This window comes from Stegodyphus dumicola, chromosome 4 (assembly GCF_044657685.1).
Source record: "Stegodyphus dumicola isolate Sdum_Otavi_A_Nest chromosome 4, ASM4465768v1".
NCBI classification, from domain to species: domain Eukaryota; kingdom Metazoa; phylum Arthropoda; class Arachnida; order Araneae; family Eresidae; genus Stegodyphus; species Stegodyphus dumicola.
Window position 1 is genome coordinate 201,788,944 of NC_140771.1, and position 27,258 is coordinate 201,816,201.

Genomic DNA, 27,258 nt, shown 5'->3' on the forward strand with positions numbered 1-27,258 from the left:
AAGTGAAGTTATTAAAAGAAAGTTAGATGTAAACAATATATCCAATCCAGAATCTGAGAATCTGAAATTCTTTCACGTGTTTATGAAGATTGTTGATTGGTTGGTTAGCTGGTTCTACAAAAGTTTGCCAGAGATATTTGACAAGGAGCAATGATGTCTTCACGCATGACATTCCATTGAAAAGGATGACTTCGCGGATGACATTCCATTCAAGATTTCCCTTAAGAATAATAAATAATAGGAACCCACTGTCAGGTAAAGGTTCTCAACGACAGAATTTCCCAACCTTTCAGTATTTGCGATACAACGTCCAATCATTATTTTCATCACGCTTCCATTCTCACAATAACAATGTACACTGCGAAAAAAAATGAGACTGTTCTATATCTCCCGTACTACTGGGCCGGCTGACGAAATTCAAAATGCGTTTTTCATGTATCTAAAGCGCGACTTAGGCGAATATATGTGTAAGATTTATATGTAGCTTTGTTCTATTATAGGTATTTTGATACAAAATCGGACATTTTCTGAAATGACATGCCAATGCTTTTTCCATATTTCGAATCTACGACTCAAATTATGTCTTTATATTAAATTTTGTAATTTTTGGTCAGCAATTTACGGAGAAATTTAAAAAGTTATCTTGGCGCAATTTTTTTTTTTTTTTTTTTTTTTTTTTTTTTTTTTTTTTCAGTTTGCGGAAAAATAATTCATTTGGCGAACTTCTTAATTCACAACAACCTATTTTCCTTTACTTTTCACTTCCTTGTACGAAGTAAAAAGGAAGTATTGTAATCGCGAAAAGTTTCAGGCAGCATATTTCAACGAAAATATCCATTTTGACCGTTATCGAATGCAATTTAACGATGTTTTTGCGTGATATATGTACGTAAGGACAGAATAAAATACTCTTTTCCTTCAAAAAAATTATAAAACTGCTTTAAAATTAATTCTGAAGAGAATTTTTCGTGGCATCTGTACGAACGTATGTACGTACCTACGTATGTATCTCGCATAACTCAAAAACAAGTAGCCTCAGAGCGTTGAAATTTTGTATATAGGACTGCTATAACATGTAGATGTGCACCTCGTATTTTGGTTGCAATCGGCCGCACCAAACGCATATAAATATATTTATATATATATCCACTTTGTTACCCGGCTCAGTGATCTCAGTTTCTTACTCTTATATGTTTGTAAATTGTACATTTTTTGCTTTAAAAATTATTGTATTATGTTGTTTTTATCTTCCTGTTAAGGTTTTTATGCCTTTAGTAAATCTGTGTGCAATATTTTTAGAAATTATCAACAATTTTAAAACTGTTTAAGTACCGCTAAGCCTTTTTTTTCTGTGGCGGCGATTGATTGTTTACATTTGAAACAGTAGACTAGTGGATTTGTTGCCAATCTAGAGAAACTTAGCTTCGCAACAACAAAGATAATGCATTCATTTAATTTTGCGAATTAAATCATGCTTAATTCTTTCTGGAATTTTTTCGAGGAAATAAGCGTTTAAGTACCGCTAAACCTTTTTTTTCTGTGGCGGCGATTGATTGTTTACATTTGAAACAGTAGACTAGTGGATTTGTTGCCAATCTAGAGAAATATAGCTTCGCAACAACAAAGATAACGCATTCATTTATTTTTGCGAATTAAATCATGCTTAATTCTTTCTGGAATTTTTTCGAGGAAATAAGCGTTTAAGATTTACTTCGTAATTTTTAATATAGATATTTTGAGTTTTTATGTATTTTTGCCTTCTCGCGAAGTGAGAACCGAATAATTAAATGAGAAATACTCAATCGTCTGTGAAAAACTGTTTCTTTTTTGTTTTGTTTGCTTAATTTCTTTTATACATCATTCTAGCTATATTATAGTATTTGAATAGAACATGTGGCAACGATTAGATAATTCTATTTTTTAAATGATATCAATTTTGTGCATTATGAGTTATAATATGAACGAAATATATAAGTTAACTGTTATATAATTATTAATACTGTTAAGTGAATCTAGCGCCAGAGTGTCGCTATGGTAAACAAATACTAGAGTGACTTTTAAAGAATGCATTTATTCTATTGTGGTTTATGCGCTGTCGGCGAAGTAGATTTAATTGAATCCAGTTAGTTTAAATGAAATGAAGAAAAAAAAAGCGTATAATTTAATGTTCCGTAAAAGGAAGTCATGTGGTGTACACATCAGATTTTTTTCATTATTGTACAAGAGCAGAAAAAGTCATCGTTCTAATTTTAACAAAGTACGTAAACAACATTTGGTGTTATTATTGCTTATAACAAATATACCAAATTTCAAAAAGCGCAAGTATGTAAGTTTACGAATATCTTAGGAAATTTTAATAAAAAACACTAATTTTTTGCAGTTATGCTTAAAAATACATCTACTTTAAAACGATGATAATTCAAATTTCTTTTCGAAAAATTTATAAAAATTATTTAGAAATAAAAATTTTTAAAATAAATCATGAAAAATTGGCGAATTGAAATTCTCGCTACTTCATGAGAAGTTCTTATTTGTCTCGAACATCCTAAAATATCGTTCTAGAACGCCTGTACGACACGTGTATAAAGACTGCATCTCGATTAATTTCAGCCATTATCAGCCGTGTCAATCCTTCTGTCTCTGTCGTGAATATGTACGTTACAATATGTGTGTTAAATGTAAATCACGGTATTAAATATTCACGGCAGTAGGTTTATACGGAATCATGGATAAATTTTTAAGTGGCCGTAAGAGAGCACTAAATGATAGCGAAGCATCAACAAGAGCACAGACCAGCGTAGTTCAGGAAATAAAGTCAAGAAACTGTTGTCAAGCATATTTAAATTTTGGGTTTTCCAGTATTGAAATAAATGAAAAAATGCTACACCAAGTTCGATAAGTTAGTGTTGGTAGTGACGTTGCCAAGCTATACCATCAAAAAGAACTCACAGAAACGAAGAACTTCATCAAAATGTGGATACATATTCTATAGGTATTAGGGATAAACAGGAGTTCTGAAAACGACGACTATAAGCACACTGTTATAGTTAACAGGTGAAGAAAATCTTCTGGGACACAGCTGGACAGTGAAATTCTGCTAAGGATCTTGCGCTGTTCTGCTTCCATATTCACCTCGATGTGGTTACATGATGATGAAATCACGGATGATGCAAACAATTTTTAATGAAGGTAGAGGCGATTACTTGAATCTACGACAGGTTGGGTTTTTAATTATACATAGGAAGACTGGTTAGGAGAAGCAACTAACTCTGAAAGAAAACCCAGAAAAATTGGCTATAGTCTGTTTTTTGTTTTACAATTCGGCACTTTAAATCTATTGCGTCGTCCTTCATTTGCGATCGTAAAGCGTGCATTCTCCCTGAACTGCCCTTATTATCTATGTCTCACCTGAGAATGTAGTTCAAGTCATCCTAATTTTATGCTCTTTTCATGAAGTGAAACACGCTAAATAAATTAAGGGGGAAAATTCAGAGACTCGAATCATATGCCGCAGGTGTCCTTCACATGGCTACGAGGCAAATCGAACGGTAAAAATGGCTTTAAAGTTTCTATTTTTAAAGTAATAAATTATAGCACCATGCAACCACATAATTCATTTGATATTGAACTTGGGACAAAGAACAGTTTTCGGCAGTTTTGTCCACCCATTTGCCGATGAGCTGCATCTAAAGCAATTTTCTGTTAAGAAACTTTATAAAGGGAAAAAATATTAAATGTGTACATTTAATAGATTCTTATTTAATTTTTACACCTGAGTATCACATGTATAAAACTGTTATGCCCATTAAGTTATTCTAAACTTCCCCCCCCCTAAAAAAACCTGCTTACAAAATCCTAAAAACGTTTTTCTTTCTTTACGCAACACTGATTTCTAAAATGCATACCTTTTATTCAGAATATTTTGCTAGAAAAATATTTGAAGAAGAAAATATATTACATATTCATAAAACTTAGACGTGCAGATCCACTTTAAATATTACACAAGGAAATATAAATTCATATTTTACTTTTTTTCTGAACGAATAAATTTTTGAATTCAACTAAAGGAAAGACCTATGAAATTTCACTATTTTATCAAGTTATATTGGGAGAAAATGTAACAAAATCCATGAATAATTTTAAAGATTTGAAACATACTGTTGTATATACGACACTTGATAGGATAAATATTTATTACAACACGTGCGTCGAAAGAATGGTTAATTTGTAAACAAACTTTCCTCTCCTCAATAACAACTTTTACATTGTTTTTTTTCCTTTGTTTTGATACACTATTAGAAGTAATCTATATTACGAGTATGATATCGGACGTGATCTAAGCTACGACAACGTGAATATAATTGATCTGTATTACAACTGATGTGTATAAAAACTGACGAGAATATTAATTGTGTAATAATGACGCTGAATTCCCTTTTTGAAATTTTTTATGAATAACTGATACACTACAAAAACTAAAATATCTTCATATAATTTGCCTTCTTAAGTGACGGGAAATTTTAAAACTTTTACATATTTTCAGTTTTCATCCGTTCACAGAGTAAATTTTAGAAAATAAAATAAGAGAACATCTTTCTTTGTCTTAGCAATTTTATACTTAAATTAGAGAAATGGAAAACTGTTTTACTTATATTTTAGAAAATAAAAATTCAAATTTTAGAAAATAATATACCAGAACATTACGTGAAAGCGTCTTTGTAATATCATACACATATTAACCAAATGGGAAACAATTTTACTTATATTTTATGAAAATCAGCCTTTTGCGATATGGCAAGGCCTCAAAACTTCCTATTAAATAAAAAATGTAAATTTCTCGAATTTAAAATAATGTAAAATGATGACCATAGTTTCTAAAACAGCATATCGTATTCGTTTGTCTTCAATCCATGATTATTAAAAATCGATGATAAATTTAACTTTACGGCGAAACAGTTAATATAGAGGATACTCACACATATTTCAGACGAATAAGGAATTCATATCTAAGCTCTTTTTAGTCCTTCACTGCCGAGTGATTAAAATGTAAGATGTTAACTTAAATTGTTTCATAAGACGTCATTTAATTTGATCCCAAGTGTTTTAGTCTTTCAGCTAATTTAATAATAACATAACTAATTTAATGTATAAATTAGTAATTAGTAGTTTAATAATAATTTAGTTATGTTAAGCTACATGCAGAAAATTTTAAAAAATAATATTCATAATTCATGCTTACGAAGCAAAATATAATGTAACTTTAATTTTGTAATATTTTAAAGGGTTAAATACAGTCATACTAGGAATAGCACTAAATTTTCTGGGACTCTAATAAAGTATGTAGGCCTGTCCGCTTGTTCAAAGATGACAAATGCCAAAATTTAAAAAGTACATTTACTAGACTTTAGAGAAATATGTAGTGAGGAATCAAATTTCAGCCAATAATAATGCATAAAGAAATAAAGAAATAAAAATGTTAAGTTGCGTAAATTTAAAACTCTATCGATTTCGAGGGCGGTCAACAGGGATCTCTCTTCTTCTGAAGCTTAAAACATTTACAAGGGCGTGACGTGTTATAATTATACTTTTAGAAATCAGTAGATAGGACAAGGGGAATACCAATGTGATGCTTGCTGTTCAGGAAAACAATAATGTAAGCCCAGTTGCTCGGATTCTGCGCAAGCAAATTTCTGGTCTATTTCTCACTTTCCAATAAAACTAACTGATATTCTAAAAAAATTGCATTTTTAATTCATGAGATATTCATTTCATATCCTATCAGCAAAGTTCTACAGCGGCCAATCTGACAGAATTTTAAAATTCCGCATCAAAGCAGACGAAACCTTTGTTAGAAAAAGGAAAACTAACAAATATTCATGAGCAAATAACCACATTTTGGTTCTGCATTAATTATCCCCAAAGCTTCTTCTGTTGCTGAAATTGATTTCTTTGATTTCTTTCTTTGATTTCTTCTTCTGTTGCTGAAATGGATTTTTCTGAAATGGATTTCTTCCTCTCTTATTCACAAAAAAATTACCTGCTTCTGTTAATGACATGCCGCCCAGACGGTAAAGTCTTTAGTGACTCTGGCTGCTTCGAGTCCCGAAGATGGCATGTGTAAAAATTTTCTGTTCCTTGATAGGAAGCCACGGTGGCCCACCTATTAGGTGCCTCCACAATAAAGTGACCAGCGTTTCCGTCCTTGGTAGTGGCCAACGTCCGTGACGACTTCCGCCCGCCATTCGGGGAGAGGGACAGTTTAATGACGCTAATTTTAATGCAATTCAATGAAATTTTGCGATTCATCTTTTAGGATGCCACGATTCAACAGATATCAAAATTACTTTTTATTTGTCTTCTGCGAGATAAAAAGGGCGACTATTAAAATCTATTAACATTAACGGATGTCTCTTACGATTCCAACATTTGAAACATTTCAGTAGATTATAGGTTTTCAGAACAATACATTTTTACAATCATAACATTCTAGTTTATTTTATATACTATACATGTAAAAGTTTTCTCTGCAAATTCTATCAATCACTACGGAATATAAAAATAAATTGTGGCACTCACGGTATAGCCTGATAGCTCCATCTGTAGTACCTAATGAATTCCTTGCTGAGCATTTGTAGGTGCCGTAATCTTCGGGCCGCACACTCACTACAGTCAGTTTCATGTGCACTTTGTACGTATTATCCTGTATACTGGTAATGTATTTACTATTTGAAACTATCATTACACTGTTCTCTTTAGTCCAATAGTTTATGGACATAGGGTATGCTTCAGTATTGCAATCCAGAGTAGCATCTTCTCCTATTGACGCACCGATCAGCTGATTTGGAATCGATATCATTGGAGGAACTGCAAAACGAAAAACAAAAGAAAATGGAATTTCATAGAATTTTCAATAATATGTTTTAGTGTATATTGGAAAGAACATGTGAATTTTTTATATACATTTGAAGTAAAATATACATATTAATTTTTTCGGTCTTGGTAATAAGTGCATAATAAAGCCTATAAATGGAACTGCAAATAATAAGAAGGCATTTTCTTCGAATCTGGAAAACAAATTATTAATAAGACAATGAGCAAAATACCTGTATATTACTTTTCATTACATATATTCAATCTTAGCAATATAAAAGAAAAATCGTATAAATGACAGTTTGTGTCAGTAAACGTAAAATATCATAGAGACATTTAAAAAAAATACTTATTCATAAGATATATATTTTAATTATAGGCTTTGTTTTTCGTACCTAAGTATGTCATGTTTCGAACCTCATATAAAACATAAACTCAAACAAACATACATAGGTCAGAGTTATTAAATTGAGGTAAACATAAAATTTGTGAAAGCGCCATATACATAAAGTACGCTGGATACATTAAAATAAACAAAACAAATTTTTAATTAGGCAAATTTCAAACTTAGATTGAATATCAAAGATTTAATTAAACTTTTCGTTCATTTTAAAGTTTAAATCTCTCGTATTTCTCTTACAGAAAATTTATTGTTAAATCTATATTTAACGTATTAAATATATAATAAGTCGTAAAATATACACATCGATTTACATAATATATAAACTAAAGAAGTAAACTAAATGAAAAAACATTTAAAACGAGGTAAATATGGTCACTTGGTTATCTTTTATAAAATTAAATTTTCACAGGGAACAAACAATAAGCGAAAATGTGAATGAGAAAAATGCATTCCACGAAAGAGTTAAGTTTACTAAGCAAAAAAAAAAAAAAAAAAAAAAAAAAAAAAAAAAGACTATTTTCATACACTCAAAAAAAATCATCCAGGTTATCATTAACTAAATTTTTTTGTAACAGAAGAATTGAAAAATCTTGAAAAGAACAGATTAAAAAATCTTGAAAACAGTCTAGCATTTGGTATGGAGTTGAAGTATAATTTACTGAAGTTGTATCCACTTTGTGTATAGTGATAAACAGAATTAAACTGTTATTTAGTTTGTGTTCGAGATTTTTTTAAATAATTAAATAGCAAAAGTTAGAAGGCGCAGAAGACAGACGTGTATATTAACGAGAACAAGAACTTACTCGTAAAAACATTGGATAAGTCTCTACTGTAACAATTACGAATTCTTGCATAATGAGAGTTGAACCTATTGTTGAGTGCGCGATGGAAGAACAAAGCATGAAAGTGTCAGTTCCAGCACTTGAAGATCTAGAGTATCGGCTCCCGATTGTAATTTGATGGTGTAATTATTTATGTGTTTCTGGCATTTTTCGGGGAAAGTTAGTAAGTGATGGAAGAAATGGATGTGAATATGTAAATTAGATTTTAGGATCCCGATTTTTGACTCTTTCGACCCGATTTTTGATTGCGCGATATTGAGTGCGATGTGTTCTTGTCTACGATGTATCTAAGATGATTGTAAAGAGAATTTTCCAAACTTATATTTAGTGTGATTGACAAGTCTGATTTACTGCAACAACAAAAGCACAGAGTTCATCGAATGCCTTTGTTATTCTGCGTAGATATCCTATCTGAAAAGAAATTTTGAGACTTTCATACAGTGATTCATAGGGAAGGGTCTACTGCTACGAAAACAGCACCTTGTGTTCTTTAAGTGTCGGTTGTGCTCTTGCTACGAGTGGAAGGTTGAACGGGTTACCCCTCCCTCGCGTCAAGAAATTTTCCGCCTTGTTTAAGGTTCTCGGAACCCCTGAAAATGGCTCATATAAATACTATTTTCTCCTTCTAGATAACTCAGTTAATTTATCGAACATTTAAGATATAACTATATAGTCAAATCAAATTCTGAATCTGCCAATGTGCCGCCGAAACGAGAAAGTGTTTAGTGACCCTGATTTTCGTATTGAAGGGCTATAGAGGGCATGGATGTTTGTAAATGTATACTGTCTGTGTGGCATGGGGACACTCAAAATATGCGGCAATCCGAAAGTCCTCACGAGAAGTTGATGGAAGGGAAAGAGGCGCGGGAGACTACCACAGCTTGTTGGCACTTTAATCGTAATTTCAAAACATTCATAATTTTTATAGCTTTGCGGCAAAAAGAGAAGAGCACGCTGCCTTCACTGAGGAGTAGAAGCAAGTGTGTAGTTATCTAATATGGCAGTATATTTCAGAGAAAGCTTTCGGCTTTCGAAATTTTAAGTTCTGCATCAGCTACGTCATCATCGTTACGTAAAAGTCATATGATTTAGATTAATCGAGAAATGAAGCAGCCTAGAAAAGTTATTTCTATTTTTAAAATAGAGAGGGGGGAATACCCAAATTGAAATGAGGATTTAAAGAACTATTGCTAATTTAAGTTGCAATTTCGATTTACATATATTTTTACACGTTCTTCCCTTCAAAGAGAAAAGGCATAACGAAAGGAAAGTATTTTTGAGGCGTTAAAGCATTAGGAAATGAAAAGAAACACAAATTGAAAAATACAAAGCCTAAAACTCTGAGCAAAATAATAATAATTTCAATAATTGAAAAATATAAACTTTGATAATATTTTAGTGTTTGACTTAACTTTTTAGGCCAAAAGTCTTTATTCTTTATATTCCGCATACTTATATTTGTTCAGAGAAGACTTTTTAAAACCTTTCGCACATTATCACATAAAACTTTTATAATACATCCAATACTTATTTTGAATAAACACAATAAAATTCAAATTTACCTAAATAATTTTCATTATTATAAATTGCATTTTTAATCATTTGTGATAGTATTATTGATTTTATTGTTTTTAATGTTATTAACACATTTTTAATTTTCTTATTTATCACAAAATAGAAGCTTCTCAGATATTATTCATCGATCTGGGTTTATGAACTTTAGCTAACTGATGTATTAATTTTCATCAGTGGTTAAGAAATGCTCGGAATTTATTAAAAAAGAGCCTTTATTTCTTACATAAATTAACTGAACTTTGCAAATTGCGTTGAACCGTTCCATTATATATAAATCAAAATAAAATACAACCGCATCCCATTACATGAAAAAATAAAATAATGTTATGTTAAAAAATTGCATTTTTTCATAAGGTGGGAGTCTTCAACGTGCATACTGTATGAAGAAGGTAAAAGAACAGTTACACAGATGTAAAAAGAGATCTCTATTTTTTAAGCAGTACTCCTTCAACACACTCTATCTTTACATACAATTATTTATCAATTATATGTTATGCAATTATTATTAATTACAACATTCATTTACCATAATTTCAAATTGATTTTGCTTTTAATTACGTTAGTCATATGAACTATCGCAGTCATTCAGTTTCTTAAATGTTTCGTTTTCTATAATGATTATAATAATATTTAATACCAAAACATTTCACATTTCCTACATTATATAGAAAATATAATTTTACATCATTTTCAAAACACATATTCAACATTATTTTATAAATTTCTTATATTTACCTCATTTACAAAATAATTCCAAACTTCTTAATATTAAATCAAAATTTGTAATGAATTCAAAGATGTAATTACATGTACTAAAACATGATAATCTTTCCTAAATAAAGAAAATCTTTAAATTCATTTCTTCATTTTATTAAACTTGATTATGAAAAATTCAAACCTTTGATACCATAAGATTTTAATTATTTTCATAAATCAATGATAATTTTTTTTAAAGCCAGCAAAATAAAACACCATTAAATATTTAAATTTTCAAATACGATTAATTGTTACACTTTCTCTGCGATGATGCTAATGCATTTCTAGCCGCATTAATATCTAATTTACTTTATTCATAAAAGCATTTATGTGAAATTGAAAAATCCATAGCATTAAGTGAGTTTCGTTCCACTGAAAAATGAACCTGTTAATAAGATAATAATGGAAGATAATAATTTTATGATTATGAACTGTGCGATTAAGAACTAAGAGAAGAAGCGAAAATAAATTAATCAAACGCAACTTAAAACATATTCTTTAAACAAAGATTAACGAACTTCAAAAGTACAGGGAATGCATAGTTGAAACGATCTGGAATTTTCCTACTCTCGTCCTCGAAAACGCTCATTATATGACTTTGAATATAAACATTATGTTGTATTAAATTTCGAAGCTCTGCAGAAGAACGATGATAGGATTTTTTTTTTTTTATTTTTTTTCTTTTTCACTTCTGGATATTGCATGAGATCAAGAGCTATGTTTCACATGAATGTAGAACAACATAAATTTAGTAGTCATAAGAAAGCTTCAATCCCTTTAAAATTCCATTTATGAATTTTCTTTTGTGAACCCGCATTTGAGATCCCATTGACTAGATGTAATGATGTTGTCTTAGATGTACTGTTGTAGAAATGTTGATAGTTAGATGCTGATCCATAATAAACAGGAAACTTGGCAGCCGAGGCATATTAAATATTCATTTTTATTTCAGTTGATATTTGCAGCCACAATTCATTTGGCACTCTAATCCTACCTGTTTCAAAACTTTTACGTTTTTGAGAGTTATACAGTAAGAAGAAAAGCAACAAGTAGCAGTCTGCCTTTGTTGACAAACAGAAGCAACTAAGTAGTTATCCAATATGCCAGCTTATTCAGAGAAAGATTTCAGTTCTCGAAATTAGCTTATAAGGTATTTTTCCCACCTTCTTAGCATGCCTTCGTGGTGTAGTGGTCAGCACACTCGGCACGTATTCAAGAAGTTCGTGGTTCTAGTCCTGGCGAGGGCATTGCTCATTTTTCATATCTCTTGCTTCGAAATAGTCTAATATCTCTACAAGCTACGTCCGAAAGTTTTGAATTAGCTGCGCCATCATTGTCGTGTAAAAGTTATATGATTTGGCTTAATCTAGAAATGACGCAGACCAGAAAAGTTATTAGTGTTTTTAGAATAGAGAGGGGAAACACTCAAATTAAAATGAGGAATAACCGAGTTTTTCCTAATTTAAGTTACAATTTTGATTTGTGTATTTTTTTATCTTACATGTATATTATATATATCTATTTTACACATTATTTTGTATTTAAGATGACAATCGGACTTTTGATGTTATTTCAATTATTAATATCGTTCAAAGCTCCTGACGACAGATTTCAAATTTATACGTGTCTCTCGGTTGAAATGGTGAAGAGAATATAGTCACTGTTTCCCCTCTATACAATGACTGCTATTGTTTTCAATGCAGCTATTAATATATATATATATATATATATATATATATATATTCTTTAAAAAACCATTAATGTAAATAAAATAACTTCAAATTAGTAGTCTTAGAAAACGTAAACTTTTGAATTTTACATTTTATGAAATTGAATTTTAAAACGAAAAGATCTTTAATAGGATAAAGAGCATTTTGTTGAATGGAATTTTCTCCAGTGACAGCGGATATTAAAACATTAATTTGTGCATGTCTTTTACAGTGGACTCATGATTATCTTTAAAATTCTCCATATTGTGTTTGGTTCATTCTATATGCTATAACTATACATTTACAACTAAGTAACAAAAGTTTACAACAAACCTTTACAATCAACTATAAACTTTATGATTTGTCATATTTAACAAAAATAAAAAAAAGTATAAAACAAATGCTATTAACACAGCTTTAAAACTAAAACTACGCAAAACGGAACTTTGACTTGACACTCTTTGACAGAAAAGATCATATTTTATTATCTGTGCATTTTTATTTTGTAAACATAATTATAAGATTACTAAGGCGGGCCTTTCTGATGCACACGTTTGAAAAGTAAAGCCATCTTTGATTTTCAAAATCACATTTTTAAATTTCTGACCTCTAGGAGTATTAAGTGTCACTCCCTAACAAAATTTCTTTGGAATTGAATAATTAATTTGTTTCGAGATGCTAAGTAATTGGATAACTGTGATCTAAAATATATATATATATATATATATATATAATATTCAACTGCAATAACCGGTAGAGCTTCTACGAGCGTTAATGACAGCTTCAACAATTCGGAGCATGCTTTCTAGAAGTCCCTCTACGGCTGCTATTGGAATTTTCTTACACTCGGTTTGGAGAAGACATGTAAGTTCCTTCACCGATGTTGGTCGGTTGTTGTAGCCCTTAATTCGGCAATCCAACTTGTCCTAGACGTTCTCGATAGCGTTCAGGTCTGCGCTTCGGTCATGCCAGTTTATTTGCTTAAGCCCATTGTCACTGCTTGCAACATGACATCTGGCATAGTCATCTTAACAGTTATATGAGTCCAACCCGTAATACTGTCACGTAAGAAACACATTGCCATCAAAAATAGTGCAGTAGGCGTCTCCACTGAACTTAATATTAATTTGGGCCAAGAGCCCAGTCGATACCAGGAGAAACACCCCCAGATCATATTTCCATCTCCGCCGTACTTTATTGTCGGCACAATGTATTCTGTAAGGAGGTGTTCTCCACGCAGACGCCAGACCCAGACCCTGCCATCCGAACGGTAGAAGGTGAACCTTGATTCGTTGCTCTAGAGAACTCGTTTCCATTGATCAATGGTCAATATAGGCGTGCTTTGCACCACATTAACCGAGTAGCGCGGCTAGATTTTGCGATCAAGGGCTTGGGGACAGCAGCACAAACATGAAAACCAAGCAGATGTGCTTTCTAACGGAGTGTATTCATGGAAACAACATCCCCGGTTGCCCTTTGAATCTCCTGAAGTATGTGGGCCATCAGTTTCGTGCGGTTCTTCCGAATTTCTCTGAACAACACCCGTCAGTCCCTATCTGTTCGTTTCGTGGGTCCTCCGACTCGAAGCCCATTCGATAATCACCTCTCACCTTCCAGTTCTGAATCTCATAGGCAAGCATCGAAATTGAGTAATTCAACTCACTAGATATGCCTCTTAAGAATCGGCCATTTTTGTGATACCCGAAGATTACACCTTTCTCGAAATCCGATAACTCTGCACTTAGTGGCATCTTGCATATCACTAATTCCAATATTGTTTCCTACACGATATTTAATGATGGAGCCATAAAGTATACCAGAATCGCATATATCGCCATTTGCATGGATATCCAAATACTTAATTGGGAGATAGTGTATATAGAAATGCCACGGTAGGTCATTGCTAGCCAAGGCAGATAAGCCCATTGTATTTTATTCAACCAGTGTTCGATGCTCACTAAAGAACATTTGAGCTATAATATTAGGAAAAGAAGGGTAGTACTGGCACTGTTTATCAGGTGTGTTCTATAGTTACGGTCAGAAAGAGAAGGAATGTTTAGAAAGCAAAGGAAATGGCTGGAATACATATCTGCAAAAACACTTTGCTCTCAAACTATTGTTTATTAAATTCACCATTTTGAATGCAATTGTTCTTCCTTCCAAATGTTCTAGAGTGTTATATATTAAAACTGAAACACTAAACGGCTCATTTTATCTTCAATAAATTAAAAAACTATAAACAAAGTATTATAGCTGAAGTGCTATTCAAATTTCACATATACAAATAGGTGGTCTCTCGTATGAGGGCATAGGGAAACTATTATGTGAATTTTTAAAGATGAATCTTATGTTCTGAATTCATCAAGAAATATAAATTTACGAAGGATTCTTTTAAGTAGTTTTAATTTTTACGAAATAAAGGAAGGCCATTCTGGTAAATATTATATGAACAAAATGTAAATAATGTCAGCTTCTTCTCCATAGTAATGCCTTTCAAGACCAAAAAGAAGAAAAGTGTGTTCCAACATTCTTCATAAAAAAAATTATCAAAATATAAAGGCAGTGGTATTAAATTATCAAACATTGTGATGGTGTTTCAATTGTTACGAATTTTGCATAGTGTAACATGAAAAGTCTCAAGAGAGTGAACCTCTACCAAAAAAAAAGATTACAGGGGCAAGTCTATTCAGCATTGAGGTGATGCCTGTTAAATTGACGAGATATTGCCAAGATGGCGATATTTTCGGCGATTAAATTTTTCGCCAAATTTGGATAGAAATCTCCAAAATCGCTGAAGGTGGCGCCATTTTGGTCCGTTTCTTGTATAACTGTATTTGATCCGTATATATAACTGTATCCGTCCTTTATACGCAGCTTTATATATGCCTTCTAGTAGTGTCGAGAAAGGGTACGTACAAGAGATTTCTCTCCAGGAGAGAAAAATGTACATAAGACTGGAGAGAACACCAGTTATCAGTTTACTGCTGAGAAGAGTTCGGAGTATTGAGAAATCTCTGTGCGAGCTTCGCTCTTTAGATGGGCTTTGCATTGGGCTGTGTTTGATGTTCTTAGTACAGTGGTACCTCAATATACTAGTGTTTTGAGATACGAGCCGCCGAGCGAGCGATAGTTTGTTTTGAGATGAGAGCAAGATTTGAGATCGCCCACTATGTAGGGTTTTTCTTAATTTGCATAACAAATTTATTTTAAGTTTTCCTGTTCTCAACTTCTCAAACTTCCCCTCACATTCTATCTTCAGGATGTAAATTTAAAGTTAAGTGAAGTGCTATTTAAACGTGTGATTATCTCAGTTTACTCAGAGCGTGTTTCGATAGCCTAGCGCACGTTTCGTTGTTATTTCGCGGTGACGCTAGTAAGCCTCTTGGTCTTATCAGGTTAGTATCACGCTGGTTAGATTTATGTGAGTCCATCTCTTAGGAGTAGTTTCGAAGTGCGTTCTTGCACTCGTTTACTTTTCAGATTTGATTTATATTATAGTCTACGTGTAGTTACCGCCGCAAGTGAACGGTGTTTTTGTAACGCACGAAGTCCGTGCTTTCTGGATTTCTGTTAAATTAGTTTGATTAAATAAAGGGTTATTTTGCACCCTTCTTCTATGTGGTATTTAATTCATGCCTGTGCAAGAAATCGCCAGGTTCATTGTAGGATCTAAGTTAGTGTATATGTGGACAAGTAGAGATAGATCTTACAACTACACCGTTGCACACGACCGCAACATGCGCGCGCATTTTGGTGTCGTGTGCAGCGTCTAACAGTTTCTCCCACCTCAGACTAGACTTGTTTCTCTGGGAAAATCCATGGGTCTGGTGGCGGATGAGAGAGATGTGAACGAACTCGTCGAGGAGCAGTCTCAGGAGCTGACAACCGAGGAGTTACACGATCTACATTCGCAACAGCTTACAGTGATTCAACGAAAATTTAGTTTTGAAGAGGAGCCAGAGATATAGGAGGTTATCCCTACAAGAGATATAAAGGAGATCTTGGGAATGTGGGAGAAAAATGTAGAGTTCGTGGGTAAAAATCACCCCGAAAAAGTTGCTCAACATGGGAGTTGTTCAACGAAACTTGCCTAACTCATTTCCGCAATATCCTGAAAGGGAGGAAGAATTAAACCTCCTTGGGTAGTTTTTTTAAACAATTTGCAGGTGAAAATGAGTAAAGAGTGAGGAAAAAGCGAAGACCAGTGACGAAAATTAAGAGCTTCCGTAAGCGCTTCACTTTTTCTTTTAATTATGTTTTTATAGAATATGTATTTGTTATTTATAAATAAATGTTTCTTCTTGTAAATACATTTTTATTATTCAAAAGCACTTAACAAAAACTACGGTGGTGGTGTTTTGGGAGCTGGAACGTATTAATGGCATTTCAGTTAATTTCAATGGGGAAAATTGCTTTGAGATACGAGCAATGTTACGGAACGAATTAAACTCGTATGTTGAGGTACCACTGTAGTTTAAAATGGTAACTACTGATTGTATTCTGTTATCCTGAAAAAAGCTGAACGTGTCTTTTTGTGGAAAGTTCCAGAAATGTAAAATGTTTCTTTTGGGAAGGAAATTATATCAAGTTGCCATTGATTCTGTGGGCATTCAATCCATTACGAACCCATAATACGCAACAGTATTATAGCTCACGGATTAGAAACCATTTTCTATGCATTACAACGCTTGCTAATAGCAATTTTCAATTTGTTTATCTTTCTCTATATTTCTTATTTTGTAGCGATATATTCTTGAGTACATTTTAGTATTGCATACGGTTGTAATTATAGTTAAAGAAATTCTTAATAATTTGAAATAATTTGAAGGAAACTTGCATATGACACACGTTTCATTTTATATTCACCTAAGTGAATAATTCATAATTAAATTGTTATAAATGAAAGTTTTTGGTTTCCTCCCAATATCCCAGAAAAATAATTTTTCTAAGAAAGAATTATTATGTGTTTATAACACAAACAATGGGAAAAAAGATCATTGAAGTCTATGTGCCAGTTCGAAACCGCGCCGTAGTAATTCTAAATATGAACAAAATGTGTTAACTATAGTTTTAAGTGATGTGAACAAATGTGATATATATAGTGTTAAGTGTAAAAAATCGTAGAATATTGTTGTTTCTTAAAGGAATTTTGTCAGTCTCCCTCGAAATGCATTCAGCTTTCCTGTGAAACCAATATTAATCAATATGGAATTTTTCATAATTTTAAACTCCAAATTACCATGCTTCCCTTTCCTCTATTAATTACAAGAACGTTAAAAATACGTAATTCTATTTGTAATGGCTGGATTTAAAATTAAAAATTTGTTTTAGAGAAATGACTGAGTAAATTATACATTTGAAAATCACGAAATTTAGTCTGATCAATTATAATTATTTGCTATCGCATTCGCAAAACGTGTGTTTTAAAACATAATCTAGAATCGCGACATTTCAATTGAACTGAAAATAATAATACCGTTTAACTGTATGGAAACCTGTTTTAACCCTGCTGTTTGTACTTTATATGTAGCATTTATATAAATGCTACATATAAAATTCCTTAAGTATGGAAATAAATCGCTTTTTTACATCAAAGAAGCTTAAGGAAAAAAAAGAAGGAAAACTAATCGTGTAGGAATAAATACATATTGACAGAACGTATGCACTATAATGATCTCAATAAAGCTTGAAAATCCCTGGAGAAATCCACATAAAGAGCAGCATTTCTGTTTCTTTCTAGTTTCAGTATTCTTTCTTTCTTATGTATTGCGGATATATATTATTTTAATATAATATGATTAAAAATATAATAAAGTGTTTTTTTTTTAATTACACAAAATAAAGAGAAATAAGTTTCAAACTAGAAAACAGTTACTCTTATTTATACTATATTAATATTATATAAAAATATTAAGTGAAGAAATAGAAATTCCGCACGTGGCCGTATGAATAAAAAGAATTAATTGCAGTTTGAAAAAAATATAGAGAAATTTTGAAGCAAGAAACAGCTTAAAAATTAATTACTAAGTCAATTGCTATTTAGACTATAGCTCATTTACGTGCAAATGGTTAAAATACTTTACATATGCTTTTTAGAAACATGTAAAAATACGAATTTTTGAAAACTGAAATCCTATTTAGAGACTCGAAATCAACTTTTAGATTTGTTTTCGGTAAAAATTAAAAATTCTATAGCGTACCGAAACGAAGTTTCTTCTCACCAAATTTTTTTAAGTCAGAGAATTTTTTAATATAAACCTGTTGCACAGAGTTCCTTTCAACCATTTTTTAGATCTTCTCTTATTTCGTTTTTAAGTCTGTAAAGAAGATCTACAAGGTATCATTCTTTCCACTGAAATTTTCTACAGTTTTAACAATTATCTTCAAAGGCGAATGACACCAGCAGCAGGAGATTGCTAAAATTAGCATAATTATCACCTTCTTGAGTAATCTAAGTTATCATGCCGAAAACATTTTTAAAATTTCGATTTTTAAGAAGCTAGTGTTGATAAATATTAGCATCTTTTATTCATTAAGTTATAATCATTATATTTTCATGTTGGCTTTCAAAAAAGTATTTTGAATTAAAAATAAATAAATAAAATGCTTTTGTATCGACGATATTTGCCCAAAAATATCTTATTCCTAAAACTGCAATATTATGGAATAAATTTACGTGTATTTACTTCATTTGCAGTTTCTTCCAGCTACCTGATGTATTGCTTATCCTCATTTAGGGTTTAATATAAAATATTAAGATAGAATGCTCTAAATATAAATAAGTATAAATAGCACTTACCAAAAAATTCCAAATATACTAGCATATTATTCCCAACGAATTGAGCAAAATTCACGAAAAATTCCTAATTCTCTCACGTTTTATTTCCTTTTCAAAACGTAAGCTGTAAAAGATCCTTAAAAATGAACTTTTTCCAGCGCAAACCCATTTGCTGATGCACTATCAAACTAAAAACTCTAAAGTACTGTAAAAATATGCCTGTTTTCAAAGATAATATTTTGAGAAGAACTATTTTGCAAAAATTGTACGAAACGTTACATTTGATGTTTTTCCATCAATTAGAAATGCCGACATTTCCTTTGTATTTTCAGAAAGGTAAACATTTTATGTGCATTTCATACTTGCGTGAAAGTTTACCTGCAGTTTTTTGAATTGTACAAAATAATTCTGTGTCGTTTATTTTCAAACAGAATGCTAGTTTTAATTAATAATTTTAAAATACAATTCCGTTTTAGGGACCGCAAAAATTGCAGCGAAAATATATGCGCAAAAGCGCCAAATCTAGAAAACGCACCCATTTAATCGCTCGCCAAATTTAGCGAAACGATGGTTCTACATTTATAAGTCGCCACTGAAATACTAGTTTAATTTTTGAATTATTTTTTGATAACGCTATGGGTCTTGGGAATTTGGTCAATGACGAAAAGTCTGCAATAGAAATTTTTCAAAGAAAAGGCATCATTCATGATAGAAAATTATATTCGGACAACCACGAGATGAAATTATGCTTTTTTCAAACTTAAATTAGATAAAAAATAAAATAAATCAATCATTTTATCATGTTTTTACAAGAGGAAACATAATTTTTGGATTATAATGATTCAACGTATTCTGGCTGCTAAATTGTAGTACATGAAATGGAATTCTTAATCGTTTATCAGATGTGTAATAATTATTTGTTTGATATGAAATTTTAATGCGTTATAAGAATAAAAGATTCAAGGGTGAAATAAAATTATTAATTAATATTTGAAAAAAATATATTTTATCAAAAATATCGCGAAACATGTTAAAAGAATTTAAAACTAGACTTTCTAGGTTAAGAAAGGTACTTTCCTTTTGTTGCCGAAAAACAGAATTCAGATTTCAAAATAATAATTTAAAAGAGACTAAAAATTTTTCTGGAAAAAAATAATATAAATAAATATATAAATATAAGTAAATATTTTGTTTAGATACAATACACAGGATTAAATAACTGTCTAAAAAAGAACTAAATAAATTCAATTCTGTTTAGGACTACAATTTTTTAGATATTTTCTATAATTTCAGTTATTTTACGTACTCATAACGCCAAATAAACGAAGCCTACCTGCCTTGAAAACAAGTTTCCTCGTAATCGCTTCAGTAATCGTAAATTAATGGTAATCGTAATCGTAACGAAGAAATCTACGTCGTAGGAAACCAAACTTAGGATAAATTATTTACATTCGTTGTAGAGAGGCGTACCAGGCGGCGGAGTAGTAAAATCGCTAAATATGTTGATATTTTGGCCCTTCAAGAACTCCTGAATATAAACCAGTTTCCATTAAAAATTTCGCCACGAAGACATCCCTCTCATCCGTCCTCGTAGAAAGATAGCCTCGTCTGCTTTTCCATGTTCTGTAGCGTGAGCTAATTTTTAAAACAAAATGAATAAAAACAATTCTACTTCTATTTCTTCTTTCGCTATTATCGTTATTATTACTATTATTGTTGTCGTTTTGCTATTATAATTTTTCTTGTTTTCATTATTAATATTATTTAAGGAAATGCATACTCAACTCTTCATAATTAGTTGCAAAATCTGCTAATTTCGTTTGTTTCTAATCTTAGAAGGCAAGATCGTTACAAAGTTCAAAAAATTAATTCCATCTCTCCAAATTCTCTTTAATTTAGGCAATGCTTTACATACATTTTCAAATATTTCCTTAAGTACGTTTTCATTATCATCTAGTAAAATGTGCGCTAATAGTTACTCGTATTTCGTTGCGTTTTACATTAGCCTAGGAGCTTTAGTACCCTGTCATTGGCTATAAAATCCTCTTTCACTACCGTTCGAATGTGTACTCTGAAATGGAAAGTAACTAACAATTGAGAATTTTATTTTTTGATGTATTATAACGTATTAACACTAAAAACCTGATGGCACTTACTGAACGTTTAAAAGCACACACTGTTTTTCAGAATAATTACTACCCTCAAAGGAAAATGTTAGGCATAAATAATCCTCTTCCTCGCATTCTCGCTAATGTTTATATGCATTATTTTGAAACTAAATCCTTCAGAAAACTATTTTTACATTACTAGATCTTCCGCATTTGCTATTTAGAAAGTAGTAAAAGTCTTCAATTAAGGAATTATCTTTCATGAATCCACTGGATCCTATATTTATTTTTAGTTAGCTGCTTAAAATCTGATCAACCAAATTGAATTCTCCATCAACATTTATTTAAAGAACTATTTATTTAGTTTAATGTAACAGTGCAGTGAAAGTGTTTCTGGGATACACTTCCATGACATATCATCCTACTATATAACAGACTTCTATTTTTACTTCCTTGTACGAAGTAAAAAGGAAGTATTGTAATCGCGAAAAGTTTCAGGCAGCATATTTCAACGAAAATATCCATTTTAACCGCTATCGAATGCAATTTAAGGATGATTTTGCGTGATATCTGTACGTAAGAACGGAATAAAAGACTCGTTTCCTCCAAGAAAATTATAAAACTGCTTTAAAATTAATTCTGAAAAGAGTTTTTAGTGGCGTCTGTACGAACGTATGTACGTACGTACGTATCTCGCATAACTCAAAAACGAGTAGCCTTAGAACGTTGAAATTTTGTTTATAGGACAGCTATAACATGTAGATGTGCACCTCGTATTTGGGTTGCAATCGGCCGCACCAAACGTATATAAATATACGTATATCCACTCCGTTACCCGACTCAGTGATCTTAGTTTCTTTATTCTTATGTATTTGTAAATTGCGCATTTTTTGCTTTAAAAATGATTGAATTATGTTGTTTTTATCTTCCGGTTAAAGTTTTTATGCCTTTAGTAAATCTGTATGCAATATTTTTAGTTTTTAAGTTTTTTAAAGTTGTTTAAATGCAGATAAGTCTTTTTTTCTATGGCGGCCATTGATTGTTTACATTTGAAACAGCAGACTAGTGGATTTGTTGCCAATCTAGAGAAACTTAGCTTCCCAACAACAAAGATAACGCCTTCATTTATTATTGCCAATTAAATCATGCTTAATCCTTTCTGGAATTTTTTCGAGGAAATAAGTGTTCAAGATTTACTTCGTAATTTTTAATGTAGATATTTTGAGTTTTTATATATTTTGCCTTCTCGCGAAGTGAAAACTGAATTAATTGAATGAGAAATACTCAATCGTCTGTGGAAAACTGTTTCTTTTTTGTTTTGTTTGCTTAATTTGTTTTATACATCTTTCTAGCTTTATTATAGTATTTGAATAGAACACGTGGCAATGATTAGATAATTCTCTTCTTTAAATGATATAAATTTTATGCATTATGAGTTATAATATGAACGAAATATAATACTGTTAAGTGAATCTAGCGCCAGAGTGTCGCTATGGTAAACAAATACTAGAGTGAATTTTAAAGAATGCATTTATTCTATTGTGGTTTATGCGCTGTCGGCGAAGTAGATTTAATTCAATCCAATAAGTTTAAACGAAATGCAAGAAAAAATGCGTATAATTTAATATTCCGTAAAAGGAAGACATGTGGTGTACATATCAGATTTTTTTTTTTTTAAATTTAGTGTCTCGTGCTTTCAATGTCTGCACATTTTTAACTTTTTTTCTAGGGGGGTAAGAATTCAATTTTTGAGAGCTTTTACTGCCGAGAGAAGATCTTAAAGAAATATCATTGAAGAAGATTACAAAGCGTATTGCATAAAATACAATGGCAATTTTCTATCTAAGCTGCACGAACTAAGCTTGTCATATGAGCGCCGATTAAAAACCAAAAACCGTTAATTTTTATAATCGCACATACGTAATTTCTGATCATGTCGTTTAAATCTTTGTAGTTCTACTATTCTAGCAGAATTATTTTTTAACCATTCAGTGACATTTTATCATAAATTATATATATATATATACATAATTTTAGGAATTTACCATAATTTTAGACTTACTTCTTCTATTTCATCACTTATAAAAATCTTTTTTATTTTCACTCTTTTACTTCTTTCACTTTTCCTTCCGTAGGTGTGACTTACATATGATCTGAGTCGGCTTCAAAATGTATATTTTACAATCAGTTTTGAAAATTATATTAGTTTCTTGGAAGCCAGGTAACTTAAAATTCAACTGCAACTTAGTTGGCCTTTCAATTACAGATCTTTCGACTGATGATGGGGCGTACTAAGCGCATACATCACACCAGCATTGCGAGAAATGAGGTAATTCCTTACATTCTCCCTCATTTAAAAGGAGTGTCGGGAGAGGCATGAGACCCAGTTGACCGAATCTAAGTTGAGACATGTTATTGTCCTCAATATTTTTAGCTCGTACGCCAATATAGAAATATTTAGAAATTTTTGTAGAATCGGAATAGGCAGGAAATCACCTGCGCTATCGCCAAGATCCAAACCTCAAATTTTCCAGTTACACCACCAGCTTACACCAGAACAGCATTCATGAGGTAAAACAGTAATTCCTTTTTTTAAATTGGCAATTTTCTGCTCCCCGTTATCTGTCTGTTGGACCAAAATAAGTTAAGTCATGCCGCTCTTGGAATATTAACTTAAACAGATTTTATCTCTCTTTAAGGAAGTTATTATAATTATAATGATTATTTTAAGTCCTTAATTTAAATTCAAAAGTATAGTTGAAAAACAAATAGCCTATTTCAACGTAATTTACTAATAAAGAACGTTTAAGCGAACAGAAAAATATTTGGACCAGAGAGTGGTATCTTTATATACGGCGAAAGTGAAATTAACTGTGTTGCATTTAGTATCATGTTATATATTTTTCTCCGAAGCATTGGTACATATTAAGAACCCTTCATCTTCTCGATCTAATTTAGAGAAAAAAAAATATCCAATAAATCACGCCATATGCATCAAAACTTTATTAACAACACACATCATCAGGCTAAATGAGGGCCTAGCACTGCTCACTTTCTGATGCATACGGTTCGGGACGAAACATGAGAGGAAATTTTCTGAATTACAAATTAGTCCCCATTAATGCCAAAGCTTTTGAGGCAACAGATGGCCCGAGAAACAAAATTTCTTGCTCAATATGCGGCAAAATTAATTGTCGTAACGCTCCAAGGCAAAGCGGATTACATGTAATGACTTTACTTCTGTTACAAAAGCAAAATTTATTCTAATTTATGAAGCATAAGGATTGACTTATATTAAGGGAGATTTGTTGCTACGGGATCAATTCTTTACAACAAGGTTTCGAATTCGCTGCCTATTTATCTTGAAAGAGTACACAGTGAAGGAATACAAAAGATCATGAAATTTAATTTAGAATTTGTGTCTTTAATTTAAAATGGTAATATTACTGTCATTGCGTTAAATCAAATTCATCACAATGGACACGAATGTCTTTGTTTTGATCAATTACTTTATTTTATAAAATCACTACATTCTTGAAGAGGCGAATAAATAGGATACCTATGGATTAATATTATATTTGTTTCTCATTTATATTGTTTTAGTGATTATATTTTAGGGGTTTATTTTAATTTCCTAACAGTTACTTTTATTTGTGAATAAATTTGCCTTTATTTTAATGTTTTCTACCTAGAATTCCCTGCCAGAATGAGTTTTTTGCATCGCGTTTTATGTAAATGAGGTAGAACCAGTGTTTAAATTGAAGTCCCCGTTACTTCAGAAGAAGAGCTTAGAAGTTTTTAATAGAGCCAGTTCTGGCTTCTGGCCACTTCGTTGCCTAAAGCTAATCTTACTACGTTCAGCCGTATTGTTACGTTCCTACTAGTATTCGCAGGTGATATTCAATAAGGGTTATCTCTATCAGTTACTTTTGTGCAACTTTGGCTGGCTTTAGTTTAGTTAGCATGTAAGAGACTTTAGGAATTTTTTTTGGAAGCAGGAGAGATTGAAAAATATGCAATCGCCTTTGCCGGGAATCGAACCACGGATCTCTGAAATACCGGCTCAGTGTGCTGACCACTACACCACGAAGGCTCGCTAGGAAAGCCAGAGAAATACCTTATAAGCATTAGATTAGTTTCTTATTTTCTGTCTTAAGCCCAATTAGAGGCTTCCTGTAAGCCCTAGAGGTGCCATTTGCGAATATTTTGAGCTGAATGAAAAAAATATTTAACACTTCTTTCGACTTAGTATTGACGAATTAGAACCGAGCGATTAGTCGCTAACTGTTCTTAAGGATTCTAGCTGCTAAAGACTATAAATTTAGCTAGAACATTCTAATATTACTTGTTTCTCATGCATGACTTAATAATATCAAAGGTATAAGCAAATAAAATACACAATGAAATGAAAATTTAGTACACATTACAAAACAGCAACTTTATATGCAAATACTTAATGGATAAACACGTAGTATGGTGTTCTATAACCAGAGCTTAATTTGCGCCGGACCCCACCAGAGCCTTGCTCCGGTACTTCTTAGTATTTGGGATAAATCATAATTCTAGACGGAGCGCACTGGACCCCTAAATAAGAATGCTCCGGCACTTCTTTTACGTAACTAAAAACAACAATTTTAGTAGAAATCTGATCTCGAAAATTTTATTCTTAGCAGTAAAATTATATTTAAAAAAATCTGAAATGTTTCAGATTTTAAATTACGTCCAAAGAGGCGTTTTTTTAAATTGGATGGCTCTATGTACCGTTCTTTTATCACAATGCGAGAAATATACATACATTTATGAGATTTTTCATTATTTAATTTCTTCAAATATAATGCGGAACTCTAACATTTTGTGGTAACAGTTTGAAAAGTGAACCGACATTTATAGGAGTCCGACGCAAAATGCCAAAACGAAAACAATAGTCTTTCGGGACTCAAATCCCTTTGGACTAATAACTGTAATTAAAAATATAGTTACGCAAAACTAAATTGGGAGACTGTTATAGCAGATTTTTAATACGCCCTCTGTTTTATCTTAATAATGCAGAGGTTAGAAGTACCCTTATACCGTGCAACTCTAAATTTATTTTATGGTACTTTTTCTGTATCTTTTTTTTTGTTTGTTTGTTTATGGTATCTGACATTATAATCTTGCCACAAAATCCAGTTTATGGTTGTCAAGCTCACCATCGGGAAAGAGAAACAGAGGCAGTTTTAAGCGTTTCAGTTATTCATTGTACCATGCGTAGCATTTGGGCATATAGAAACGAATGAAGGGGTTTCAAAATAAATAATAAATTTATGTCTCACCTTATACAGATGCAACTTCCACCATTAGCACCGGCAATCATCTATGTTTCTCCTGAATTACTAACAATTTGCTTCGTGCTTACTGAAAGGTCGCAAGGCCAATTTCGAAACCGGCCTCGCAGAGGGAGAAGGCTTTCTATGTGCTCTGGTTTTATACATCCAGAAGTGTGATTATATTAAAGCATGAATTCCTTGCAAATTTAAAAAAATACGCAGTATCAAGATATATAAAAAATCATTGCTTTTTGTGCACTGATCAAAGGAGTCTAAAGTCAAAAGAAACGCTGTTTTTTTCTTCCTTTAAACAATTATTGCAACTCCACTTTTTGGCATGTAGGAAGTTTGATTCTTTCTCCTGGTTGCATATGCAAGTACACTGAATGAAAATTGTAGCAATTACATTCTGCAAAAAGACAGATGTTCCTTATATTTGCACAGGCATATGCGCTAAATAATGTATAAATGTGTTCTTCCACACCTCTGGATCCGCTACGCTGCAGATGGGAACAATCTTGCATCTTCTCCATTCCATTCTCCAAATCTTATGTCAGATGATTTCTTCCTTTGGGAGTTTGAGAAAAGTAACTTTTATTTAACTTTATTTACACATCCGTCCAGATTTTTTGTTATCAGTTAATGTATACGCTTCAGCCTGCTGTAATGGACATGAGACATGGTGCAAAGAGTCGGGATTTCTTACGCTGAACAGTTGCAATGAAAATATTTTCAACAATATACTATGGAAAGTTTCCATTCCTGATATTGTACGGTGTACACAGGGCTCTAATATTTGGGGGCAATACTTTAAAAAGTGATTCGCGGTTTATATTGAATCAACGCAAAATTCAAAAACGAAATTAACAGCCTATCTGGGCTAACGCCATTTGGGCTAAAAATGGTAATTA

General features: G+C 31.8%; 1 protein-coding gene across 1 annotated transcript in view; it reads right to left on the reverse strand.

Annotated features, from left to right (window-relative positions):
* Positions 1–27,258, reverse strand: part of LOC118182601 (lachesin-like) — an 886,001-nt gene that overhangs the window by 119,871 nt on the left and 738,872 nt on the right. Inside the window, exon 6 of the mRNA XM_085815905.1 lies at positions 6,577–6,864. Within this exon, the coding sequence (XP_085672031.1) occupies positions 6,577–6,864 (288 nt within the window). The remainder of the gene's footprint in view (positions 1–6,576; positions 6,865–27,258) is intronic.